Source organism: Mercenaria mercenaria, chromosome 15 (assembly GCF_021730395.1).
Source record: "Mercenaria mercenaria strain notata chromosome 15, MADL_Memer_1, whole genome shotgun sequence".
Lineage (NCBI taxonomy): Eukaryota > Metazoa > Mollusca > Bivalvia > Venerida > Veneridae > Mercenaria > Mercenaria mercenaria.
The window spans coordinates 55,550,618-55,578,144 of NC_069375.1; the positions used below are offsets into that span (position 1 = coordinate 55,550,618).

At 33.1% G+C, this 27,527-nt stretch overlaps 1 protein-coding gene across 1 annotated transcript; it reads left to right on the plus strand.

The window, feature by feature from the left end:
- The first annotated feature begins 853 nt into the window (after positions 1-853).
- Positions 854-26,425, plus strand: LOC123555119 (tenascin-like). The gene is made up of 23 exons (XM_053525306.1): positions 854-924; positions 1,662-1,748; positions 3,616-3,669; positions 5,290-5,397; positions 5,637-5,738; positions 6,043-6,144; positions 6,677-6,778; positions 7,978-8,079; positions 8,624-8,725; positions 14,677-14,778; positions 15,328-15,429; positions 16,010-16,111; positions 16,356-16,457; positions 17,208-17,351; positions 18,312-18,416; positions 18,645-18,706; positions 19,292-19,448; positions 21,491-21,596; positions 22,347-22,398; positions 23,018-23,131; positions 23,633-23,851; positions 24,461-24,517; positions 24,723-26,425. Exons 2-23 carry the CDS (start codon positions 1,688-1,690, stop codon positions 24,753-24,755), a joined length of 2,190 nt encoding a protein of 729 aa, XP_053381281.1. The 5' UTR covers positions 854-924; positions 1,662-1,687; the 3' UTR covers positions 24,756-26,425.
- The last annotated feature ends 1,102 nt before the right edge of the window (positions 26,426-27,527 follow it).

Here is a 27,527-nt window from a genome sequence, read left to right on the forward strand (position 1 = left end):
CGGTTTCAAGTCATGCGTTTACTTTGTGTACTGTGGGTCAAAGGCAGGCTAATTGTATATTCATGGTCGTGGTCTCATCAGGTTTCAAAGAACGAAAAGCAATCGTGACATATTTACGATATTTTTGCCGCACACTTCAGAAATTATCGACATGACATTTGCCAACGTGCTGGTTTTTGACTGTAGTTTTAAATTAAATATCGCAAAAAATGAAGAAAGTACAGTCTTCATATTTTGCAAACAAATTATAAAAAATAAAGGGTCTTTACTTTTATATATCGTTTCAACAATGGCGTCTGTAAAAAGTAACTAGAATTTGTTAAATTTGCACATAAATTTGCAGACTATTATTGAACGTCTCCTCTTCGGTTCTTTTCGTAAAAGGCTAGACAACGTTGTATTATTTCTTTCCCACGAACGCATCTAGATTTATTGTGTGGCTCTGTAACAATTTCACCAAAGATCTTGAATTTAATGCCCCTGCCCCACGCCCTCCACCCAAATATTTAATATTTATTTTTCTTTACTGCATAACGGAAATAGTTCTCAAATATTTTTTCATGTTTTTTTTTTCGGGGGTGGGGGGGGTTGTATTTAAAAAATTTAAAGGTCATATTTGTATATATTATAAACAGCCGTTGGACTAGTTTAATCCTAAACTAGTGCAAACAGTAACTCAATATATCACGATCTTTTCAGCTTAATTGCATATATCGTTAACCAAAATTTAAATGTACATATTTTGGTATTGTATTTTTGTCACGATATTAGGAAACTTGATGATTCATCACCAGCCCAGCAAGGACGGATTAATTATTTATCTGCGCGCGCACAAGAATTGGCGCTGGCTGGGAATGTAATAAAATCGGCTACACCTGGATTACCGTCGCAGTTAAGTTAATAGAACGGGAGTAACCATATTTCGTAAGTTTTCGTTGTTTCATTTTTTTTTTTTTTTTTTTTTTTTTTTGATCATTTAAAGTGTACGACAACTACTTTTAAACTATTTTAGAGGAAAAATGCTTGATAAATTTAAGGTGTACAATCCACAAATCAGCAAGTTCTGTATAACAGTGCTGTCAAAACATAAATAAATATTGATGCCTTGTAACCTCATATAATGTTGGTATCATTTGAAAGTGTACTGTCTACTGAAAAAGAAATTATCAATTATATAGAATAAATATGTTACAGAAGTTTTAATTTTTACTTTATAGTCTTCAATGAAATCCAGTCATTACAGTGTAAGATTTATAATTTCGCAGTCAAAACATGTCTGTAATGATTCTTGCGTATTATTTATGGTGATCTTATTTACTAATTCCTGTTCAGCAGACACAACTCATACCAGAAAAACATGGGGTTCACCTACCTATTTGTGGATTGGATACCTTAATTCTATTATAAGTGTCATTTTTATTAATGTTTTTTTCTGAATGTGAACAAAAGTACTAGTACCTTCAGTCACACTGCGCACATGCCAGCGCCGCGCCAAACTGATGTTTCCCTCTCAGTCTTGATGTTTAACTCGTCGTTTGACTACTTAGACTGAAATGTGACATAATTCTGAATAACATAGATTAATTCGAACAGGTTTTGTTATGCAGTACAAAAGTTGATATTCCAGGGTTTCTTGCTTTTACGTTTTTACTTAATTTTAGGACAAACTCCGTCAAAAGAAGTCAACATGAACACTGTATTCTTCATTGAAACCGTGTTACTGTTAGGAACGCTTGTCCACACACAGAGTAAGCATTTCTTTAACTTTCTTCTCATGTAAATTGGCTCCATGGGTGTAGGAGCAAGAGGGGGCGGGTGATGACGCCCCTACCCCCAAACTTTATTAAAGTGTTTGTTGTTTGAACGTACACGTGACGTCAATCTGTAGCCATATTTTCGGTTTTGCTTTAAATTTGAACCTATCTGTACTTAAAAACATGTTTCAATAATATTTGGCAAAAATATGTCAGAATAGATGGAAAATTGCTTTACTTTGAACCTATCTGTACTAAAAACGTGTTTTAACAATATTTGGCAAAAATATGTCAGAACAGATGGAAAATTGCTTTAAATTTGAACCTATCTGTACTTAAAAACATGTTTCAATAATATTTGGCAAAAATATGTCAGAATAGATGGAAAATTGCTTTCAATTTGAACCTATCTGTACTAAAAACGTGTTTTAGCAATATTTGGCAAAAATATGTCAGAACAGATGGAAAATTGCTTTAAATTTGAACCTATCTGTACTAAAAACGTGTTTTAACAATATTTGGCAAAAATATGTCAGAACAGATGGAAAATATTTGAATACTTCCCTGTATTTCTAACATAAAGATATGAAGAATATATAAAATCATATCTGTATAAAAGTATATAAATATTCAACTTACTGTTCAAAAGAAATATTTATCGTAAATTACGATTCAAAATTTTCTTTTAAGAATAATTAACTCATTATTTCATGTATTTCATATTATATATAGTAATTTACGTTATTTGTACAATGCATAATATACATGATTATGAATTATGATTTATGAAAATCGCTAATGCTGACAAAGAGTTTAGTTATGGAAGCTTTCAATTATTGAAAGATTCTTTATGCGTATCAACAAGAAAAAGAGACTTTCTCCATACTTGTGTCCTGAAATATATACACTTAATAAGATTTCTATCACGCCTCGACATGTTTTGCAATAGCTTTCATGTTACAGAAAGATAATTCATGAAATTTCTCATATGTTTAGAAACGAATATCAGTTTACATATTCCTACTTCAGTGAAACTGAAGAAGGATAATAATGAATTTTTTATTCACTTTGCAAAATGAATGCACTTTCAAAAAGTCTTAAAAATACAGATGAATAAGTGTCTATAATTAACAGTCGAATTGTAGGAAAGTCATGAAACTTCCTCATCGTGATATATCTATAAGTTAGGGTAGAAATTAAAGATGACTTGAAACATTTGATCATATACCAGAAATAATTCAATATTTACCCCTCAGTATCCTTATAAATGCTATTTGAAAGGTTTATCACTTTAAGCAAAACATTCAGGTATATTCTTTGAATATTTGTTAAAAAAATTATTGGGTTGTGTTTGTAAAAATGAGGTCTTTGCAAATTTCAAGAATGTTAGCAAAGACATGTTTTTTCTTAGTTAAGAGAAAGTTCATAAATATGCTATCTGTAATATGCAAAATATTGCAAACTTTATCATTAGTATTACCCACTTTCAAAAAAATAAAACATAAAAAACACACTCACACGCACCAAAAAACAAACTTTCATTGATTTTATTGTTATTATTTTTTTACACACAGTAGTTTTATTCTTTTCACTCCAAGGGCATTCCAGCAGGGTCATCATATTAAATGACTAGTTTGAAAAACGTCCCTTTAGCTTGACTGTGTTATCTCCTATCAGCGAAACGTTTAAAAACACAGTTCTCCTTTTAATAAATGGTTTGGAAAGACAATATAATGGGTCGGCCAATACCAAAACAGTATCATATTCACCGGAAAACAGAATTTGATAGAAAATAAAATTCACATGTTTATACTAATTTTTAGTTCAAACACTCTTCAGTTTGACTTGATTTTCGTTTTAGGTACAGGACCACCTCCAGTCAACAGTTCGCCCCCTACTCGAGAAACACATCACGGTAATATTCTTTAAAGTACTTAAATGATCAAAGTAGTACTTTGTAGTTAGCAAATCTGAATTTAAATGCCAATTCAGATGTCCACTTAATGGTCAATATGTTCTTAGAAAGAACATTTGATATGAGTTTGTATAGGTGTCTTGCAGTGTAAGTAAACTTATTTATCAAAATTAAACTAAAGACTCGAAGACAGGCTTATTTTCACGAAAACTCAAAGAATAAAGAGAGAAGAAAAGACGAACAAACTCAAACATCAAAGATCTTATATCTCGAAAGATTTACCAATACACATGGATTTGTAAATTTTATGTTTACATATTAAACTATATGTGAGCCGCGCCACGGGAAAACCAACATAGTGGCTTTGCGACCAGCATGGATCCAGACCAGGGCCCGCGCATCCGCGCAGTTGGTCAGGATCCATGCTGTTCGCTAACAGTTTCTCTAATTGCCATAACTTTGAAAGCGAACGGCATGGATCCTGACCAGACTGCGCGGATGCGCAGGCTGGTCTGGATCCATGCTGGTCGCAAAGCCACTATGTTGGTTTTCTCATGGCGCGGCTCATGTTGTATTTGTTCATGTTATCAAATATAAAATCTGGGTCTAGTATACATTTAACATCGAGCGCGTCATTTGAAAGTTCGAAAGGGAACATGCTGTTTCGAAAGAAGTTATGGACAATTTAAGGGCAAAGAAATCAAAAGCTGAAATGAGAAATAATATAATTAAATCCTAACTTTTTTAGATTACCTATATAGTAGCTGTTATATTGAAATAAGTTTAACAAATTTGAAGTAAAGTAAGTATCAGTAAATTAAAGAAATCGGTTATCATTTATACATGTCGCATCTTAAGTTCAACATTTTGCATTGCATTTTACAATATATGAGCCGTGCCATGGGAAAACCAACATAGTGGGTATGCGACCAGCATGGATCCAGACCAGCCTGCGCATCCGCGCAGTCTGGTAGGTCCATGCTGTTCGTTTTAAGCTACTGGAATTGGAGAAACTATTAGCGACACATGATCCTGACCAGACTGGCGGAGCGACAAGCTGGTTGGATCATGCTGTGATACCATTGTTGTTTCTCATGGCACGGCTAATAGATATTAAGTTTTATATACTAATAACCTATACTAAATGTTACAAGAATATCTCAATGTGTCTTTATATTAATAGCTAAAGCGTGATGTATATGACAACACTTTGATAACTTGAAGTACTGTGCAACTGCAACAATATAATAAGTATCATGTCATTCATAATGTTATTTTTCGATCATCTATTTTAAGCAGCATTTCACAAAATGTTTAACTACTTGTACCAGTGATGCTACGCTTTAAGGTCAAAATCTTCGTAGTTATGCACTATTTCTAGTAGCACAATATGTGCTTTATTCCAACAAATGGTGTATGTGATAGTAAATGTACACTTGAAGGGGGTCAATGTCTGGAAATAATTTGCTCATTTTAAGCAAAGATTTTTTCTAACTCACTATAATAGTTTTACTAACAAATAAAAATTTTACATTTTGAGCTTTATATACGAAGATTTGAAAACAGCGTTATGGCCGTATGTCGTCCATATTTTTATTTATTTCTTTGTTATTTTTACAGAGTCAAGGAGAGTGTGCAGAGAGAACGTCACTTGTGATGTATGTACAAGATTGAACGGTACCTGCAGTACAAACGGACAATGTTGTCATAACGTAACTTACAGCGAACGTATGTATATATATAACGTTTTAAAACCTAACAATGTTATTTGTTTTCTCAAATTACTTACACATATCTGTAAAGCATATATTAGATTGCATTTTTTTCATGTTGTATGATGCACACATGCGTTAGCAGACCAGCAATGTGCACACTCAATACATTACAGCCTATTTTCCTATAAGTTCATTGAATGTAATAAGACCTCACTTATTGTATCAAGCTCTAAGTTATCTCAAAACTTTTAGGTCCACCACACGAGCGTTGCTTTGACATGAACGGTACATGTGGTAGTAACTGTACACAAAAGGGTGGTCGGTGTGATGCAGGAAAGTGCTGTTTCAGTGAAGGTAACTAAGTTTTACATCGGCATAACACCCTCAAGATATTACCAACGTAGAAACTTTTAAATAATGGTGTTGTTCTAGTTGTAGTAATAGTGACTTCATTTGTCACTTTATGATAAAAAAATATACCACTAAAAAGACGTTTTCCTCTGGACAGATAAGCTTAATTTGAACGGTAAAACATGTTTTTAGTAAATTCTATTATTAGATAAACGATATGTTAAAAATCCTTATCTGACATTTCAAATTTGAAGAGAACCAACTACTCTTAAACCTTGCTTAAGCCCAACATAACATAAATTTCCAGAACCACCACATGAGCGTTGTTATCCTGTGGACGGTACATGTGGTAGAAACTGTACAGAAAAGGGTGGCCGATGTGATGCAGGAAAGTGCTGTTTCAGGGAAGGTAACCAAGTTTTACATCGGCATAACATTCTCTGTTGTAAGAGCTCGTATTCTGGTATTTTATCCCAACTCTGTAATACGTCGCATGAGACATACCGAAACTTTACTTTACATGTCATTCATATAGTGCTTATATCATTTAAGTTAAAATGGCTTATCACATTGCAGTGAACAATATACTTTAAAACGTGTTTGATGTTTATTGCTTGAAGCTCAAGTTAACATGTTAATTTTCAAAATCTTCATAAATGCATGTCTCAGAGGGTGAGAAAAATGTGCAGCTAGACCGGAACTTCCGAATATCGTTCCGATGCTCTTCCGACTCAGCTACCCGGCCGCCTACACACTTTTTTTTATTCAAGTCCTATACTGTGACACATGGCACACTTCAAATATGAAATAACTTTGATTTCATCGTTGCAATCAAAATTGAGCGTGCAATATATTCAAGGTCGTGTTCTAAAATTTACAATATGATCAAGAACGTGTATGATTGTTATTGTAAGCTCAACAAAAAAATATGTAAATTTCAGGACCACCACACGAGCGTTGCATTGTTATGAACGGTACATGCGGTAGTAATTGCACTCAAAAAGGTGGTCGATGTGATGCCGGAAAGTGTTGTTTCGGTGAAGGTAATTATCAACAGATTGGCTGAATATCGTACAATTCTCAAACTTAGGGTTTCGAATTCTCATGTTAACCACAACTCTAAAATACAATATAATTTTATGAGACATATCTTAAATTTAAACAACATAGCGTTCTTATATAGCTCAATTAACCGAAGATGGTTAAAATGAAATTGATTCAAACTGGCAAAGTGAAAGAATAGTTACACAGTTGAAATAAACCCGCTTCAAACAGATTCAGTCATTTGCGTGCAGAGAGTAAATTATGTATTAAACAGTCATACCGCCAAAGCCACTATAAAGGTCCAGAATAAGGTTGATATTTCCCTGAAAACGCGCCAATATCGTCATATTTCATATCTTAATAATTGCAATGATTTCTGAGCGTAAGTGTAGTGAATTAAATCATTTCAATTGCGGATATTATAATGTCAGATTGTTTAACCTGCTGTTTAAATAAAGAAAATGACCTTTCCTACAAGCCTTACGGTAATTAACCTGTAAATATGGAGTTTCTGTTAAGAAAATGACCTGTGCTTGATGTTTTTCTTTCTGTGTGTATCAATATAACCGTTAATCCTGTAAAAACATGAGGTGTACATATTTTCGAATATAATCAATGTCCAATAAATATGTGTAAAACCTTTGCCGAAAGGTCACAAAAATGTTAATAAACACTGTTTAATTTACTGGTCAACAAAAAGTCAAAACTTTGTTACTTCAGTAATATATCCTGGTAATAATTTGAGTTTAAATACCTGATGATCGGCAATGTTACTCTTTTTGTCTTAATTGGTTTCTGTACTTAAAACAACTCTTACTTTATGTTCTAAAATTACTTTTACACACTGCATTTGGGACTTTAAGATAGGAAACGTCCTAAACAAATTGTACTTTCGCACCAACTGCGGTTTGTATGAGAGATAAATGCTTTACAAGAGATGAGCCAATGTATAAACTTTAAAAAAACTGTTTTCTTTTTGTCATAGTACTTGTGATTTCATTTACCACTATATGATACAAAATATGCCACTACAACAGACGCTTTTCTCTTGATAGATAAGCTTAACTTGAAAGGTGAAGGTAGGTTTAGAAACATTTCATTATGAATGATATGATAAAATTTCTCGTCTGATAGATAAATTTGAAGAAAACAAAATACTCTAAAACCTTGCTTAAACCCAACGCTACATACTTTTTAGAACCACCACATGAGCGTTGTTATCCTGTGGACGGTACATGTGGTAGAAACTGTACAGAAAAGGGTGGCCGATGTGATGCAGGAAAGTGCTGTTTCAGGGAAGGTAACTAAGTTTTACATCGGCATAACATTCTCTGTTGTAAGAGCTCGTATTCTGGTGTTTTATCCCAACTCTGTAATACGTCGCTTGAAACATACCGAAACTTTACTTAACATGTCATTCATATAGTGCTTATATCATTTAAGTTAAAATGGCTAATCACATTGAAGTGAACAATATACTTTAAAACGTGTTTGATGTTTATTGCCTGAAGCTCAAGTTAACATGTAAATTTTCAGAATCTTCACAAATGCATGTCTCACAGAGTGTGAAAAATGTGCAGCTAGACCGGAATTTGAACCCGGGACCTCGGAATACCGTTCCGATGCTCTTCCGACTCAGCTACCCGGCCGCCTACACACTTTTATTATCCAAGTCCTATACTGTGACACACGGCACACTTCAAATATGAAATAACATTGATGTCATCATTGCAATCAAAATTGAGCGTGTAATATATTCAAGGTTGTTTTCTAAAATTTACAATATGATCAAGAACGTGTATGATTGTTATTGTAAGCTCAACAAAAAAATATGTAAATTTCAGGACCACCACACGAGCGTTGCATTGTTATGAACGGTACATGCGGTAGTAATTGTACACATAAAGGTGGTCGATGTGATGCCGGAAAGTGTTGTTTCGGTGAAGGTAATTATCAACAAATTGGCTGAATATCATACCATTCTCAAACTTAGGGCTTCGAATTCTCATGTTAACCACAGCTCTAAAATACAATATAGATACATATCTTAAATTTAAACAACATAGCGTTCTTATATAGCTAATGTCATTTAACCGAAGATGGTTAAAATGAATTTGATTCAGACTGGCAAAGTGAAAGAATAGTTTCATATTTGAAATAACTCCGCTTCAAACAGATTAAATCATTTGCGTGCAGAGAGTAAATTATGTATTAAACAGTCATACCGCCAAAGCCATTATAAAGGTCCAGAATAAGGTTGATATTTCCCTAAAACACACCAATATCGTCATATACATATCTTAATAATTGCAATGATTTCTGAGCGTAAGTGTCGTGAATTAAATCATTTCAATTGCGGATATAATAATGTCAGATTGTTTAACCTGTTGTTTAAATAAAAAAAATGACCTTTCCTACAAGCCTTACGGTAATTAACCTATAAATATGGAGTTTCTGTTAAGAAAATGACGTGTGCTTGATGTTTTTCTTTCTGTGTGTATCTGTATGACCGTTAATCCTGTAATAACATGAGGTGTACATAGTTTCAAATATAATCAATGTCCAATAAACATGTAGACATTGTAACTAAAAATTAAAACCCGGGAAAATTTTTTAACATTTTGAATCCAAATATATATTGCTAAGGTGTTTCAGATAATATATATAAAATATTAAAATGCTGTGTGTTATTTTTTAAAGAGAGATATTTACTCCAAAAAATTAGTCCCCATAGCATTTTTGGAATAGGATAGACAACTCCTGAATAAATATCTCATCAAATTTGCTGATATAAAAATAAACTTAGGTATTTCCCCGGGATACCCTCATTAAAGTCTGTTTCTTCATTTCATTCCAGACATGGAATGTAAACAAATACAGGAACAACTTAAACAGTACAAGGACATCAAACAACCTTTTTTTTTTCCTTCAGGACAGGTACACATGTTAGGTCATACTTGTAGTTAATAAACCAAAAGTAAAACAATTAATTAGCTCATCAAAGAAATGAAGACTAATAACTTCACAACATTTTATACCTCCCTTCATTACATTTATCATCTAATTTCTACATATATTTTTATGGAATTACCTCCCTTTATCTCAAATAAGCTTTCTTATATTGCAATTGAATCAGTCAGTATTTTTACCTTAATTTTCAGACAAAATAAATTTATATTTTTTTAATCCATGGTAAGATGAAAAGCATAAATTATATTAAAGAATACCATAAAAGCATTTATCACACATGAATGCAAGGTAAAACACAACAAATAATTTTGAGCCTTGTTGCCAATGACAATGTTGAAAAAATTAAAGCTCAATGGCGTAACAGTGAGATAAAATCTTTTTAAGTTAATTTTAAGTTAATAATTCCCATATTAACTTATGACTAAAAAATTAAAGTATGTTGTTATTCCCATTTCAGTCCAACATATCTAAAGAAGTAAATACTACAAAGACTGTATATCAAATTTTGAAAATAAAATTCCACAACTATATTGTTCTTATTTCTTTTATTTTGATTATGTAGTGTACTTATCTGGAATGATGAGATATTTTGAAATGTAATTTCTTTATTCTCCGGGGATGAAAAAAAAATATATAAACAAAACAACCATTTTTACCAACCAAATTGAAAAATACTTAAGATTCTTTGATGTTATAATTATATTTTGAGACATGAAAACAACATAAAATATCAACTAAAATATAACTAAAAATTGTGGACTCATATTTTAGATTAGATTAGACTGTAATTATACAAATATTTATATGAAAATATGTGGACAACTCTGGTTAAATAGAATATTAGTTAACTTATGGTTAAATGTTGAACTGCTTTAACATTAATCTACAAGACTTTAGTGATGAAGGGTTTCGTCTTCCCATAATTTTTGACATTTAATGTATTATTAAGAAAACTATAACATACAAGAAATGACACACAGACTGTATAAGTTGCTGAGACTGGGTCAACCCCCACCAAAATACTATGAAACTTAAAAAGTCCAATTAAATGTGTTTCTTTAAATAAGATTGATCACTTTTTTAACACTTCTATGACTGCAATTGTTAAATGCTTGCTTCTTACATGTTCAATAAGGGAAATAAAAAAATGATTAACAATACATGTATACAGTCTTGTCATGAACACTTTCTGTACAGAGGATAATACATAGGAAAGTCAAAACATATTTATTATATGGGTCCATCTCAGTTTACAGCTGGTGCATGGCTGTCTTGCACTTGAATATAATCATCAGCACATTGGGGAAATTCTTTCACATGACAACACACTTGTAGCACTTCTGGAAATACAAATGTAAAACTTTATTACATAAAGAGAATAAACATGATAGTTTTTAAAACAATTATAACATCATTTTAGACATTTGCAGAATTCTAATCTTAGAAATAATTATCAAGCAGCAAGTCAGGTAACTCTACAAATTGACTTTTTGGGTCTAATTTCAAACTTGTCTAAGGAATTACCTGTTTTAAGCAGCAAGATTGTGTTGCTACTTGGTTTGCTGCTTTATTTAAATTTTACATATATTTTAGATCCACTAATGACAAGTTATTAATAGGACTGTCTGAAAAGATTGCATATTTTATAACATTCAATGTACATTATTCAATAAAATGGTGAAAAAAATAAACAGATAAATCTGAGGATGTTCACCTATGATCTAAACCCTTTAAAACCTCCAACAACAACCTACAACCACTGATTAGTATATGATGTAATAATAATTATAATAACTACCTAAAGTTGCTTTTATATACATGCAAAAACAATGAACTTGAGAACTGCCAAAAACTTCACCTTTGAGTAATATATGTTCACTTTTCCCCTTGTTGAAAGTGTTGTTTTTTTAAAAGCATTTGAAATCATAGATATTTAAGTACAATGCAACCTCTGTGAGCAATACCCTGTGGGATATAAAAATATTTTAGTTATTTTGAGGTTGTTGTTCTGGAGAAGTAAATTTGATAGTTATTATTTCAGCTTAGGGAAATTCTCATGATGTTGTTAAAGAGAGGTTTTTGTTCGAGTGAGCTACTCTGGAGAGGTTGTACTGTGAAAATTGCTTCAAACTTTCATCTCCTTCAACTGAGCTAAATGAAGAAAAACACACAAAGGATTTTCCAAATTTAGAATTTCCTTGTTTTACAATTTGAAAATTAATGTTAGGCAACTATGCAGACATATTTTTATGGACAAAAATGCCGCCTTTAATTATCTTATTCCAATGAAAAAATTGTCAGTCTTGACAAAATCATGTGAAAAATGATCACAGTAAAAAAATATTCCTAATCTTTATATATATTGCAAAATCAGCTTTACAGAACTCAAGTGAGAAAAAATAAATTCAAATATTGCCTTTGTGATGTGCAGCACTGGCCATGTCTTTTTATCACAATAGTTACCTTATTTATATCTGTTACTTTTATTATAACTTTTATGTCCCTTTGGGCACTAACCATTGTCTTCAAGTTCTGAAATATTGTAAAACATAATTCACACACTTCTAGGAATTCAACAAAAAATCAGTGTCAAAGCTTTTGAATATAATTGTTTTAATTATCTTAATACAAAGATACAAATGTACTTCATGTTTTTGCTGACTGATACAATATACTGAAATTTGTATTTCAATATTTATTATCAAAGTAATGTTCATTCTACTTTTAAAAAAATGTTGACATTACAAAGCTATCACACATTTATTACTAAACCATATCTACTATCATTATTTTGAATGGAGATATGTACTTAGTAAATTGAGGGATACACAAAGCTACAGGAAAGAAATGTTTATGCCAGGCTGACATAAAGCCAGAAGGTTCACATCTTGTCAGGAATGTCAGTCTTATAGCTGTCTTGTACAGTTATCTCGGGAGCAAAAATTGTAGCCATACAGCATATTAAAAAATGCTTTGAGCCCTTTTGTTTAAACATACAAAAGCAAAATTACCTCCTCCCATTTTTCATAATGCTAACATCTGCTTGGACTGCCACAGGGTAAGACAGGTCAAACAACTGTACATGTACATACTCAAACTTTTCCCTACCAAAACTAAAAATGAAAATTATACAACATTTTTTCCTTATTTTTGTACAAAAGATACCTATGCATTTAATACAGACTTTTAATATATTAATATAAATATTTTAAAAATTAATAAAATATCTCATAACTCATTGTATGATTAAAATTTAATTTTAATAAACTATATCAACATGAACCTGAAGTGTTCTAATTTATAAAGCTGCAATTAATTTTGAAAAAAATGAAAACTATTGTATACAATGTTTTTAAAAAAAATATCATGAACCTGATTAAAAACGTCTCTTTAAAAAAATGTAATAACACATGACTGTCAGAAAATCAATGAAAGTTAACTTTAATGAATATCATAAATGACATGAATCCCATCACTTCAATATAACAAACTATACCACTATGCCCAGTCCCTTTCTTGTTATTTCTACAGTTTCCCAAAGACAGACTGCAACATGTATCAGACATGAAAGTAAAATATACAAATAATCATTACCAAGAGAATTTTTCATGTTAAATAAAGGGATTTAAATTAATGCAATCTGAGAATTTTGCTAAACAAAAAGGGGAAGTAATTATAAATAAAAGAATGAGATAAATGCATTAAGGGGGTTTAATTAGAAAAAACAACAACTTCAAATGTCATTAAAATGATAGTTGACATTGACAATGACCTAATCAAGTATGCAAAACAAAAAAACACCCAAGCACTTGAAAAATGCATTATTTTTCCTTGCAATATCAAGAATATTTGACTGTAGGAAAAGGGTTTTTCTCTACATGCTGTTTATAATGAAAAAAATTTATCTAAATATACTTAGATCTATTTATTTCACAAAAAAAGGAAGTCCCAAATTTCCAACAGCTTTTCACAGGCTGAAAATTTTAGGTACAAATATCAGCAAAGAGGTTGATATCTATACTTTTTAATAACTATCGTCAAAGTAGGGAAAACTTACTTGAAAGGCATAAACTTCTGATCTAGTCATTTCAATACATTTTCAGCTCATTTGCATTATAAGAAGAAATTTACAGAATTCCCCCTGTTTTCTTCTTTTTCAAAAAAATCTGTAAGATGGATATAAACCAAAACATTCTCCTATGTGTCAGCTATCAGATATATATTTCAACAAAAACTGTCAACTTCCCTTTTTTTTAGAGAAGACAAAATTCCATGGCAATTTTCGCTTCCCACAAAACGGGTACGGTGCACACATAAAAAAATCTCCACTGTGATTTTCAAAATAATACAGTCAGACCACAATTATTTCCCTTGAAAATAAAATGCTCTAGTTAAATGCCTAAAACATGTGTAAAACCTTTGCCGAAAGGTCACAAAAATGTTAATAAACACTGTTTAATCAACTGGTCGGCAAAACAAAGAGTAAAAACTTTGTTGCTTTAGTAAAATATTCCATTGATAATACGTATTTAATACAACTCGTACCTTTTGTTCTAAAATTACTTTTACACACTGCATTTAGGGATTTAAGATAAGAAACGTCCGAAGCAAATTGTAGTTTCGCATTAACTGCGGTTTGTATGAGAGATAAATGCTTTACAAGAAATGAACCAACATAGAAACTTTAAAAGCTGTTCTCTTTTCGTCATGATAGTCCATGTCATTTTATTTACCATTATATGATACAAAATATACCACTACATACGTTTTCCTTGGAAAGATATGCTTAATTTGAAAGGTAAAAATATTTTAGGTAGTTTCATTATTAGATTAATGGTATGATAAAAATCCTCGTCTGATATTTCAAATTTTAAGAAAACCAATACCCTTAAACCTTCCTTAAACCCAACGTATCATAAATTTGCAGAACCACCACATGAGCGTTGTTATCCTGTGGACGGTACATGTGGTAGAAACTGTACAGAAAAGGGTGGCAGATGTGAGGCAGGAAAGTGCTGTTTCAGCAAAGGTAACTTATTGGCATTACATTATCTATCGTAGGATCACTTATTCCGGTGTTTTTCCTCAACTCTGTAATACGTCGCATGAGATACTGTAATTTACATGATATGTTTGAAATTGCTTTCATTGATAAAAAAAGGAGAAATAAACAGTCTTCTGTTGTAGACGGTAAATAATGCAGAGACACACCCTTAAGATAGTAAGTGAATCAATTTCTCAATCAGATGGTACCTGTGCCAGCAACAATAGTATGGGGAGAAATTATTTATAAGAGACATAGCGACATAGAACCATAGAAAATTATTTTAATTTGGACTTCATGTGCTTTTATATAAAACAAAATGTAAAGGTTCGAAGATGTATAATTACAGAAGATTAAGCTAACTTACGATCAGTTGAAGTTTTTTCGAATTTCGACATTCAGGGATTTATTTTATTAGTAGAGGAATGAAATCATAAACATTTTTTTTCGAGATTTCAAAACTTTTGTGAGTAATGTATTTAAGGATGTGTATAATTTTTATTGTAAGATAAATAAAATGCATATAAATTTTAGGACCACCACACGAGCGTTGCTTTGTCACAAACGGTACATGCGGTAGTAATTGTACACAAAAGGGTGGTCGATGTGATGGAGGGAAATGCTGTTTCGATGAAGGTGACCTACAAATTGGCTTATTATCAAAACATCATTAAACGTAGGATTTCAAAGTGTCATGTTAACCACAGCTCCTCAAGTACAGTATATGAGACATATTTAAAATCTGCAAGACATAGTAATGTAAGCAAAGATGGCTAAAAGTAAAATGTAAGGTGATATTTCAGTCTCGAGGTTTACAATATGATCAAGAAATGAGCCGTGCCATGGGAAAACCAACATAGTGGGTTGCGACCAGCATGGATCCAGACCACCGGGCGCATCCGGGGCGTCTGGTCAGATCCATGCTGTTCGCAAAACGGTTTCTCTAATTGCAGTAGGCTTTAAAAGCGAACGCATGGATCCTGACCAGAATGCGCGGATGCGCAGGCTGGTCTGGATCCATGCTGGTCGCAAACCCACTATGTTGGTTTTCTCATGGCACGGCTCAAATGTATAATTGTCACTGTATTAAGCTCTGTAAATTTCTAGACCACCACACGACCGCGCTGCTTTGTCGTGAATGGTACATGTGATAGTAATTGTACACAAAAAGGGAGCTTTTTTTGTTTTATATACAACGTACCACGTAAACTTTCAGAACCTGACCACAAGCGTTGCTTTCACGTAAAGGGTACATGCGGTAGTAATTGTACACAAAAAGGTGGTCGATGTGATGGAGGGAAGTGCTGTTTCGATGAAGGTAATCTACAAATTGGCTTATTGTCATAACATCCTCAAACGTAGGGTTTCGAAGTCTCATTTCAACTACAGCTCCTCAGTACATCATACCTAAAATTTACACGAAATAGTATTCCTATATTGCTTATGTAATGTAACCGAAGATGGCTAAATGAATGAAATTAAAAAGAATTCTTTCAATGTTTTAAATTATATAATGTATAGTTTTAACGGCTTTAAAATGAACGTAGCATATACATTTCCAGAACCACCTCACGGTCGTTGCATTCCTATGGACGGCACATGTGGTAGAAACTGTATGCAAAGAGGTGGTCGATGTGTTGGAAGCAAGTGTTGTTTCAGTGAAGGTAACTTATTGCTTATGTTTTAATATTAACCACAGCTTTATAATACAATGTATATGAGCCGTGCCATGAGAAAACCAACATAGTGGCTTTGCGACCAGCATGGATCCAGACCAGCCTGCGCATCCGCGCAGTCTGGTCAGGATCCATGCTGTTCGCTTTCAAAGCCTATAGCAATTAGAGAAACTGTTAGCGAACAGCATGGATCCTGACCAGACTGCGCGGATGCGCAGGCTGGTCTGGATCCATGCTGGTCGCAAAGCCACAAAGGCTCATATTATTCTAAATAACAAAAGCTTTACATGATTTCTCGTTCGTATGAAACAACAGATTGTAAAACGGGCCGAATAGTTGCAGACGGACAAGTGGGCGTACACATCAAATGGGTTCGCTTGAAAAATGTAAAATTGATATAAAACAGATAGTAAATTACGTTCTAGTATGCCTTTAAAGGAAAAAATGCATGGTATTGTGAAAGACTGTACTTGTAGCAGAAACATTGGTGATATGAATGGATATATATATATATTGCTTATGAGATACGCCGACACAAGTCTTTCAAACTATTAAAATATAAAAGTTCTGCTCAGAACATGTAATGAAACGTGAAACAAACACCCCTTACACCGCCAAGGAGCGGCTGAGGCTTAAATCTGCCATCTTTACGATTAACGAAATAATGTTGATAAAAAGATAAGTGTTTATATTTTGACCACCGTGTATCTTGAAGACAAATGTCAATATATCTTTCAGATGATAAAGACCACGACGAGGACAAGAGTTGGGATGATAATGATTCTAAAGACAAAGATGATAGCAGGAATTGGGATGATGGAAAAGATCATGGTAGAGATTCTGAAGACAGCGATGATGACGAAGAATACAGAGATCATATGGGTGCATATAAATGAATTTACACGGTTTTCTAGGCACTTTCTTGATGGGTTATAGCCTTTGTTTATAGAGTCTGCTTTGCGAAAACACGCGTATCATAAATTTAGCGATGTTTCGTATTTCTAGTGTTACATAAATTTAAGTGTTTTTGGACATGTTATGTTAGATAATATTGATGAGATGACTTCATAATCGTCATACTGTTGACTGATAGGCTAATGACACACACAAAAAAAAAACAATGTACATTCGGACCATACACCCTCTGTACATTAAGGTTAAGAGCCGTAAAGTAAGTCAATTGCAAATTCATGTCTGAAAAAAAGAAAACCGTTATCGGAAATTGGACATCTTGTCACAGTTTCTTTAGAATTCTGTGCGATTGGTTTTAAGATAAGGTGTTGTCACTAGAAATAACAATATCCGAAAGACATCATTTAACAGATAAGCCGTGCCTTGAGAAAACCAACATAGTGGCTTTACGACCAGCATGGATCCAGACCAGCCTGCACATCCGCGCAGTCTGGTCAGGATCAATGCTGTTCGCTAACAATTTCTCTAATAGCAATAGGCTTTGAAAGCGAACAGCATGGATCCTGACCAGACTGCGCGGATGCGCAGGCTGGTCTGGATCCATGCTGGTCGCAAAGCCACTATGTTGGTTTTCCCATGGCACGGCTCAGATAATGTTTTAGTATGCCTCTAAAGTGTATGGATTGGTGTGTTTTGGCTTGGAGCCTTATTCGTTGGTTGCAAAACGAATTGAAGAACTTCTGCACACTGCCTGTTTTCGTTCGACTTTTTATTGCCAGAAAGATACATTAAATACGAAATATTTCTTTAGGCATCCTTTTCACTTGCCAGCACAACAAAACAATGTTGGCCATTTTTTTTTACCATAAATTATTTATAACATGTTTTCAGAATATAAAGAAACAAACAAAAATATTTTTTCAATTTCAGGTATGAAAGTCAGATGTACGAGAGCAAAATGTACTGAATCGTGTAAACGACGGGGCGGATTTTGTTTGGCAGGGAAATGCTGTTACAAAAAGACTGAAAAAGAAGGTACGGCTTCATATATGTAACCAGGTTTCTTAAATTTACAAAATATAAATTGTTATCACTGATTGCTGTTATTTACGGGAAAGTACGTTAAACTTTGTTTATAATGTCTTAAAAAATTGTATTTCATGTTCAGTATAATCGAAAATCCTATCATACATTGAGTTGCCTCCCTGAAAAAGTGTGATGCGCTACAAAGATATACTATGTAAACAATATTTACCGTTTTAGCCCAGTCACGCTGTGAGAAGGAAAAAAGACGATTAAATGCCGTGAGAGAAAGACAAACGCCTGTAAGTTTTCGTTTAGCCAATCACTGTGCTTTATTAAACATCGTAACTATATACATGTGAGTCATAAGTCATAGTACATTGTGCACTTTCCAAAAGTCATTACGGTAACGTCAAACGAACATAGACGAACTGATATTAGTTTATGAATTGGAAATGTTTTCTATTATCTAAACTAAAATAGTATGCACTGTATTCATCATTGAATTACCTTGTTCCCTTAATTCTATTTTATTTAAAATGATATCACTTTCTGTCGTACATTCACATGATGAATTAATAACTATATAAGCCGTGCCATGGGTAAACCAACATAGTGGGTATGCGACCAGCGTGGATCCAGACCAGCCTGCGCATCCGCGCAGTCTGGTCAGGATCCATGCTGTTCGCTATTGGTTTCTCGAATTCCATTAGGTTTGAAAGCGAACCGCATGGTTCCTGACCAGACTGCGCGGATGCGCAGGCTGGTCTGGATCCATGCTGGTCGCAAAGCCACTATGTTGGTTTTCTCATGGCACGGCTCATATATCTGATGACTATTATGGCAATTATTACATTAATTCATTAAGTATTGTGATATATATGCAGGCTGGATCCCGTTCTGACGTTGTACATATTAACTGTACTTCCACCGGTTCGTTCCTGTCTCGTTGTCAGGGAAACGAGTGCCACTGCTTGAATGCAAGCTCTGGCGAGAGAGTTGGACAGTCAAAGAGGGTTGCAACTTTTAATAAAAATAGCTGTGGTAAATAAATGTTTCTAACGCATAAATTTAGTTATGTTTCATATTCACCTGAAATCGCCTGTCGTGACAATCTCATATTTTACAAATTATTGCAATGAATGGAAATTAAAACTGAACACTGCTAAAACCAAAATTCTGGTATTTTCGAAGGGAAGACATATGAATTGTACTTTTAGTTTTTATGGACAACAGTTAGAAATTGTTAATGAACATAAATATTTAGGTATTTTATTCAGCAATGGTTCTTCAGTGGTTCTTTTTTCAATGCAAAAAAGTTAATCGTTAAACAAGGAACAAAGGCTATGTATAGTCTCATTAAAAAGGCAAAGTCTCATTACCTACCTGTTAACATGCAAATAGATCTTTTTAACAAAACTGTCAAACCCGTTTTATTATATGGCTGTGAAATTTGGGGATTTGGTAATATTGAGGTGATTGAGAGAGTTCAGTTGAAAGTTTTGAAATATATTCTTGGACTTAAGTCATCAACACCCAGTTCTATGGTCTATGGTAAGACAGGCGTTAAACCGGGCTTATTTGGTTAAACCTGTTTATCCAAAATTATCTAGTTTGTCTTACAGTATTATGTTAAGTCATTTTAGGTACACAAATCTGTTCCAATACGCATGTTTGAATCGATTAAAGATGTTAGAAATATTTTTATAAAATGCGGATTATACAATATATGGGACAGTCATAATTTTGTAAATTACACCTGGTTATCAGCCACCATTAAGCAAAAAATTTTCCCGATTTATTTTTAAACAAGTGTACTCCGATGTAGACAGCCCAAGTAAAAAGTAAAAGTTATAAATTTTTTAAAACTGATTTTTTAATTTGAAGACTATTTTTTAAACCCCCATCAAAATTACTTGAAACTTAAGATAAAATTTAGAACTTTGAAATCTAAGATGCCAGTTGAACTGGAAAGCTGGAATGCAGTTTATTATAATTTGAGGGAAAATGTAATTTATGTAACACCATATAGGAGATGAGTTCCATTTTTCATTTGAATGTCAGTTTTTGGTTAAGAAGAAGACATTTTCTTAAATCGGGAAAACTATACACGACAAAATGTAAACAAGATCAACAGATTAATGAATATTTCAAGGGGTAAGCATAATGTGTCTGAATACAATAAGCTACGCCTCTTTGTAAAGGAAATAATTGCTAAATTTATGTAGATGTCACAGTGAGAATATTAATGCCAGATCTATTTATTTTATAGGCTACTTATAAGTTAGGCTTAAGAAAAATGTTTTTCTCTCCCAATAATCATATATCAACTATATATCATTAATCATGTTTTTATTATCTACTATTGCATACGATAGGGATTATTTGTTTCTATGCCCTTTTTGTTGCCTCACTTGTTTAAGTAATATTATGTTATACCTCATGTTGTCATGCATTGTGACCTGAGAAAAAAAAACAATTAAGGAAGATGGTTTAAACTGATTATAAAAAAAGGCGATATAAGCTTAAAGCAAACAGTTTAGTGCTCAGACGAAAAGTTATAGTGGAATGTACAAATACAAAATTGCTCTGCAGAAATGTACATTATACTTTTCTTCAGCTGAAATGAAACAAATGTATACATCATATCTTGTTTTGATTACGGATGGGCTATTAGGAATAATTGCAACAAAAGGCATTAAAAAGTCAAAAATATGTGAAAAAAGGTGTAAAAAACCCCTCTTTTTTTTAGAATTAATCTGTATTAAACAAATGCAAGTATCACTATTCATTTTTTAAAAATGTATCGAATGATTGACTCCTTTCTATATTGTGAATCGAGCCTAGCGTTTGAAAAACATCATACGTGCCTATATTAGCATCAACAAAGGATACAACATATGTTAAGCTAAATACAAAGTATGTCTAAAATACTTCAATATTTTCCACTACGAAAGGCAGGACTCCCTTTTCCGTTGATATTTAACTTTTACCTATCTATTTTAAAAAAAATACTGATACATACATAAGTAAATATGTAAATACATAATATATTCCTAAAACGGAAACATGTAACACCATTGCAGACGAAGTACAAAAGAAGACTAAGGTTGAACATCTAAACTTTACCAGCAAACTTTCATCACGTCGTATGAGTGACTTTAGTCGGACTGAACTTGAAGAGATGAAAGTGTAAGTATAGTTTCTTGGTAAAACTGTCTTTTCGTACTAAACAATTTCTATCTAACATATATTTGTAGATCGTAGTGACTAACTTACACGTTTAACGAAATTGTCAGCTGTACTTATAAAGATTACAGTATTATAGTATATCATTCGTTAAAAGCACAATTTCATAAAAGGAGTTTAACGATTTCAACATAATTTGAAGTGATGTACATGATCGGCTTTCAGAGGTATCCAATAAATACCTTTCTCTGTGTTTGTCATTTCCAACCGTCTGTTGCTGTCTAATCTTGTCTTCCTAAATGCCAGCTGATCTCAAATTTATCTTCTTTTTTTCTCTTCTTTTGTGATATAACTTTTTTTAAATTCTGTCTGTATCATTTCTCAGTTCATGATATTCTGTTATTTTGTTATTCCTCAATGCTTGAGTGTCGTTCTCTTGTTAGTTCCCATTACCTGATTTCCATTCACAGTTTGTGATGAACCCTTTTGGTCATTTCTCGGTGTCTTATGTTGAAGTGTTGTCATATCTCAATATCTGACGCTCTCTCAATTTTCGATCTTAAGATGTACAATTTATATCTAGCCCTGTATCTAAATTCGTGTATTCCATCAAAACTGATATCTGGGAAATAATTCTATAGCTGTCATTTTATTTCTAATACTCTTTCATTCCTTTAAAAGCTATTGTAAGTTATAATGACATTGGAAGCATAAGTTATACATTCTTATTTTGTACCTTTGTTCCTTTTCCAGGCTACTTAGAAATGGAATTGAAAGCAGGGTTCCCGTAAATGCTGTCGTAAGGGTATGTGTTTACACTCCTGATTAATTTACCCATTTGCACACTTCCACAATAAAATGAGATTTCACAATAATCTCGTTTGTGGTAATAACAGATTCTATGCCATTTTATCAAGGCTGGTTGCAAATAATTAAAGTGGCATGCCTTATATAAAATGTAGTCACCACTATTTCCTTTTAAACATTGCTCGAAAGATGATTTTGCATTAGATATTTTTGAACTTTGTACCTGGAGAAGTTTAATCACATCGCACTACAATGTTTCCTAAATGTGTTTCCATTCTTCGAGGTAGAAAGTATTATAATGTTGTCAGTAGTGTTTGGTTTACACATAATTTATTCTAGATCGATTGTGAAGCAAGTTCTACAATTTATATTATTCACTCTCTATCCCTTATTCCTGATGGAATCCATCGCCATGGGTATGAAAGAATAGGCCAGTTTCCCTTTTAATGCTGAGCGTCAAGCCAGGGAGCTACTGGTACCATTTTTCATGTCTTTGGTATGACGCGGCAAGGGATGGAACCCACGACTTTTCTCACTCCAAGCGGACGCTCTACCACTAGGCTATCAAAGTGCTGTTTACAATGTGTTTTTTTCAATATATGACACTCGTTTTTTAGCTCTTTGAGGGAAGCGTCATGGCAGAGATTGAAATGACTACGTGTTTGGCTGACTGTCCAGCTACCGCAAACACCTCAGACTTGTACTCATTTGGCATGGAAATTGTTTCCCAGGTAGGCATTATCACACACACACAAATGGAGACATCTCAACGTCTGCACAAATAATTGCAAACTAGTGTTACCTAATTTGAGGTTTTATTTTCATTAACATCTTGATACAAGCAAGCTGTCTTGTATTTAACATAGCTTATATAACCCATCACATAAGTCTTTGTGTAAACACATATGTTTTCGGTTGGTTTGAAGTTTTGTTTTGTACCTTACCCCTGATAATAAAACAAAACAAAACATGTAAAGTAGTTTGTTGAATATTTGTTCCTCAAATACGTAGCATAAACTTAACTTTAGACGTACGTTATCAAATCCAAAAAAAAATTGGTTTTTTTATGCTAAATACATGTAGTTATAATTTTGACGTAATGGAAATAGTTTGAATTAAACGTAGGTAAAACTCTAAAATATAATGCTAGTAATTCAAAATGATTGCAACGAAATTATAATTAGAAATGTGTTGCTTATATTGTACAATACTCAATCTCATATCGTTCTCAGATTGAGGAAGGAAACATTGTATTAGAAGTGAATGGACAAACGTTGATCCCGACAGAACCTAAAATCACAGGCATTACAACCACAGCAATGTTGGAGGCCATGGAGAAAGACACGGAAGTGAAGCTGAGAGAAACAGAGGACAAGATGGTGACCGTCACCATAGCATTGGTTGTTGTTGCAGTTGTTGTAGTCTTGATGTCAATAGGAGTTGCTTGCTATGTAAGTGCACTCACAGACATTTTAGAATATTTTGACATTTTTGTCAGATACTACCCTACTGAGTTGTAGACCATTATTGTTCTTCTTCTGTCACTCAGTTATTCTTTCAGCCACTGTTGTCCCGTGCAGAGTTATAACCAAACTAAACATACATTGAACCCGTTGGTAATAACGCTTATATATTCCAGAATAATTTGGGTAAATTAAAATGTCCTTAGTTCAATGCTTATTTGAAACCGTCCAGAAAGGAAAAAAAAACATTTAATAATAATAATAATATGATATGTTCTTTTTTTAATCGTATTTAACCCTTATCCTGCTTAATTTCTAAAATGGTCTGGTCCATCTTTCAATTTAGACAATACCATTTATCATTTAAAGGGGTGTTCACTGAAAATTTACTGACTGAATAGCGAACAGTGTAGATCATGATCAGCCTGCACGGATGTGCTGGCTGATCTTGGTCTGCACTGGTCGCAAAGGCAGAATCAATTGCCGCAAGCAGGCTAAAGGTTAAAATACATCATGACAGGAACAATTTAGTTCCCCATGTGTATTATATATCTCGGCATCGGCATTAGTAGATTTGTATCTTTTTAACTTTTTCAGTGCTACAGCAGGAACAACAAGCTGAAAATGAAACAAGCTTACTTTAACAATATACAGGTAATGGTCAATTTTAATAGTTCTTTGCAAAAAAGCAACCATTTTCAATGTTACGGCATGTAGTTTACATAAGACACAATATACGCTATTATCATAATTTATATTTGCACAACAAGATATTATAATGTATTTAAAATAGATGTTTAAGTAATAAGTTGTTCTATAATTTACGATTTTTTTCATATTACAATGTATATATCTTCAGGCAAAAGACAACCCAGCCTACATGAAAGCTTAAAAAATATTGCAGACATGGGAAGCTAGATGCTGGCCACTGGATAGTGATAAATAACTGCTAACTGCGCATCATTAGACGAGTTTTAAAAAAAGACTATTTTCTTTCCTCAAAGCAATTAATTTTCTTTTTTAGATGTTATCGCTTTAAACATTTTCAGAACGATCAAAAGCTGAACTGTCAATATGTTATAGCCAAGATGTGATTTTTATGATAAAATAAGGAAATATACGTTATTTCACAACAGAAGACAATGTATAGTTGGCGTTATTAGACACTTATCAAAAATGATAATACCAACTAAATTGAACGATTGTGACAACTAGATTGTTGTGCGCGTTGCCTGCTTAATTGTTTTTCTCTGTTACTTTTAATACTCATTTATTCCAGAAATGTTAGATTCTTTGTTTTACGTTGTTTTGTTGTATATATTATTTTCAAAATACCCCAAGCAAGATTTCTTCGAAAGTGATTCAGATGTTTGCATTAAAGGCATCCTGAGTTTAAGGTGATAGACAATCTCTATCAGTATTTGCACACTTCTAGTAAACAACGTTATGCGTGAAACGTGCAACGTTATTGAACGGTGAAATGTAATTGTTAAAGTGCCATAAAATGTCATGTTAGAAACAAATGAAATAGCTGTCCAAATAGACGTTGTGCATAATTACTTTGTTCGAAAGAAAAACTTCTGCTAATACTGTACATGAATTTTTACCGTTAGTGCTATAAAGGGAAGGTAACCAAAAACAATGGATTCAATAGAACTTTCTGTTATAGTAATCAATATTCAAACCTTGATAAAATATAAGAGAAAACAATTATTGAAAATAGCACTAACCAGGTAATCAATATATTTTACATTGATAACGAAAACTGCGGCAGACACATTCTAAACAAAGGCACTATTAGCCTTTAAGTTTTTTTTTTGTTTTTTTTAACTTTTGAAGCAAGTGCTATGCAAAATGTAGATAGTCGATGAAATATATATTTATACGACAGATAGATTTTGGAGATGTCTCTTTGTTATATAAAATATAAAATATATGTTCTGTTCTGTTCTGTTCTATGTAATGTTTAATGTAAGAAAACTATTGTCTTTATACAATTAGGATTTGAAATCCACCTTTTCTTATGAATGTTATTTGATTCAGTGTGTTTTTATTAAACTTTAAACTATGTAACTTTGTTAATTTTATATATTTAATATTTTTGGCACACTCTTAACATACAAAGCACAGCGAAACTTGTATAGAAGTATATTTGAATACTGTCTAGTTAGAAGTCTGTGACTGTTAGATTTAAAAAAAAAGAAGTTTTTTGCAAATTTTACAGACCGAAGAAGCACTTTAATAGAACTAATGACTAAAAACTAAAGAATGATTGAGATTAATTAACATACTTACTTTGAGCCGCGCCATGAGAAAACCAAAATAGTGGCTTGCGACCAGCATAGGTCCAGACCAGCCTGCGCATCCGCGCAGTCTGGTCAGGATCCATGTTGTTCGCTTTCAAAGCCTTTTACAATTAGAGAAACCGTAAGCGGATGCGCACGCTGGTCTGGATCCATGCTGGTCACAAAGCCACTATCTTGGTTTTCTCATGGCCCGGCTCACTTTATACTGTCTGTGTGTTCAAAACAGGATCAATACTTCATTAAAATTTAACTTGTACTATGTTTCATTCTTCTTTTAACCTTTACCCTGCATAATTTCTAAAATGGACTGGTCCGTCATTCAATTACCGTAACGGCAGTATTTACTTATTTCATTGACAAATAGTTTACTGACTGAATAGCGGACGGTGCAGATCATGATCAGCCAACACGGACGTGACATATTATTTAGAGACTTACCCTAAGCTCTATTTATACAAGGGAAACAATCTGTTTATAAAGTGAAATTGTTGAGTGATCACCGTTGGTCAATCTATAGCCTGTCTATGTTATATCAATGCTATCGAAAAGTAAACTATCTATAATACCAAAGTAGATAGTAGCCTTTCTGAGGCTTAACATTTATCTTCTTGCCGAGACTCTTGACTCCATCTCGTAGTCTTCTTCAGGACTGTGATGTCACGTGACGATGGTGGTCACTTGACACAACCTTCTGATAGACTGACGGAAGGTCATAACCTGTAGTTTCATTCGAAACGGGGACCCTTCCATGATCTCAATTGTTTCTTTGATCTTATGTCTCACGGTCCACCATCCGGATGTTGTCCCATGATATTGAGTATCCAGTATCTTTACAATGTTCGCCCACTGATGTTAAACGGCTTCTTTTTGTACTCCTGTGTTTCTTTACCCGTACCCCTAAGTTCCTTGCAGTCTCTCCAATATATTCAGAATTGTAACCTTCACACTTGATCTTGTATATAACACTACGTTGTGTTTCAGCTAGAGTATGGTCGTTTGGGTGCACTTAGTCTGGCTACCGACTAGATAATCTTTCTTTTTTTAGAAAAAAAAATTCTGTAAAAAAATCTGACTTCATCAGTTCTGGCTCTGATTATCTATGTTTTGAGAAGACAAGGGACATAATTATACAAAATTTGAATAGCCTCAGGAGTTATCTCCTTTGAACAAAACATACGGTCTGAATACAGACTAGGGTGTACTACGTTTGATCTTATTGTGTTAAAAGGTTTGTGGTATGTTTGTACTCCTTATTTTTAAACACTTTTTGTAATCTCTCTGAGATGCCTCTAATATATGGAATCGGTACTGCTTTTTTCCCGAATTATTCTTCTCCTTGGTCTTGTCTTTCTTTTCCG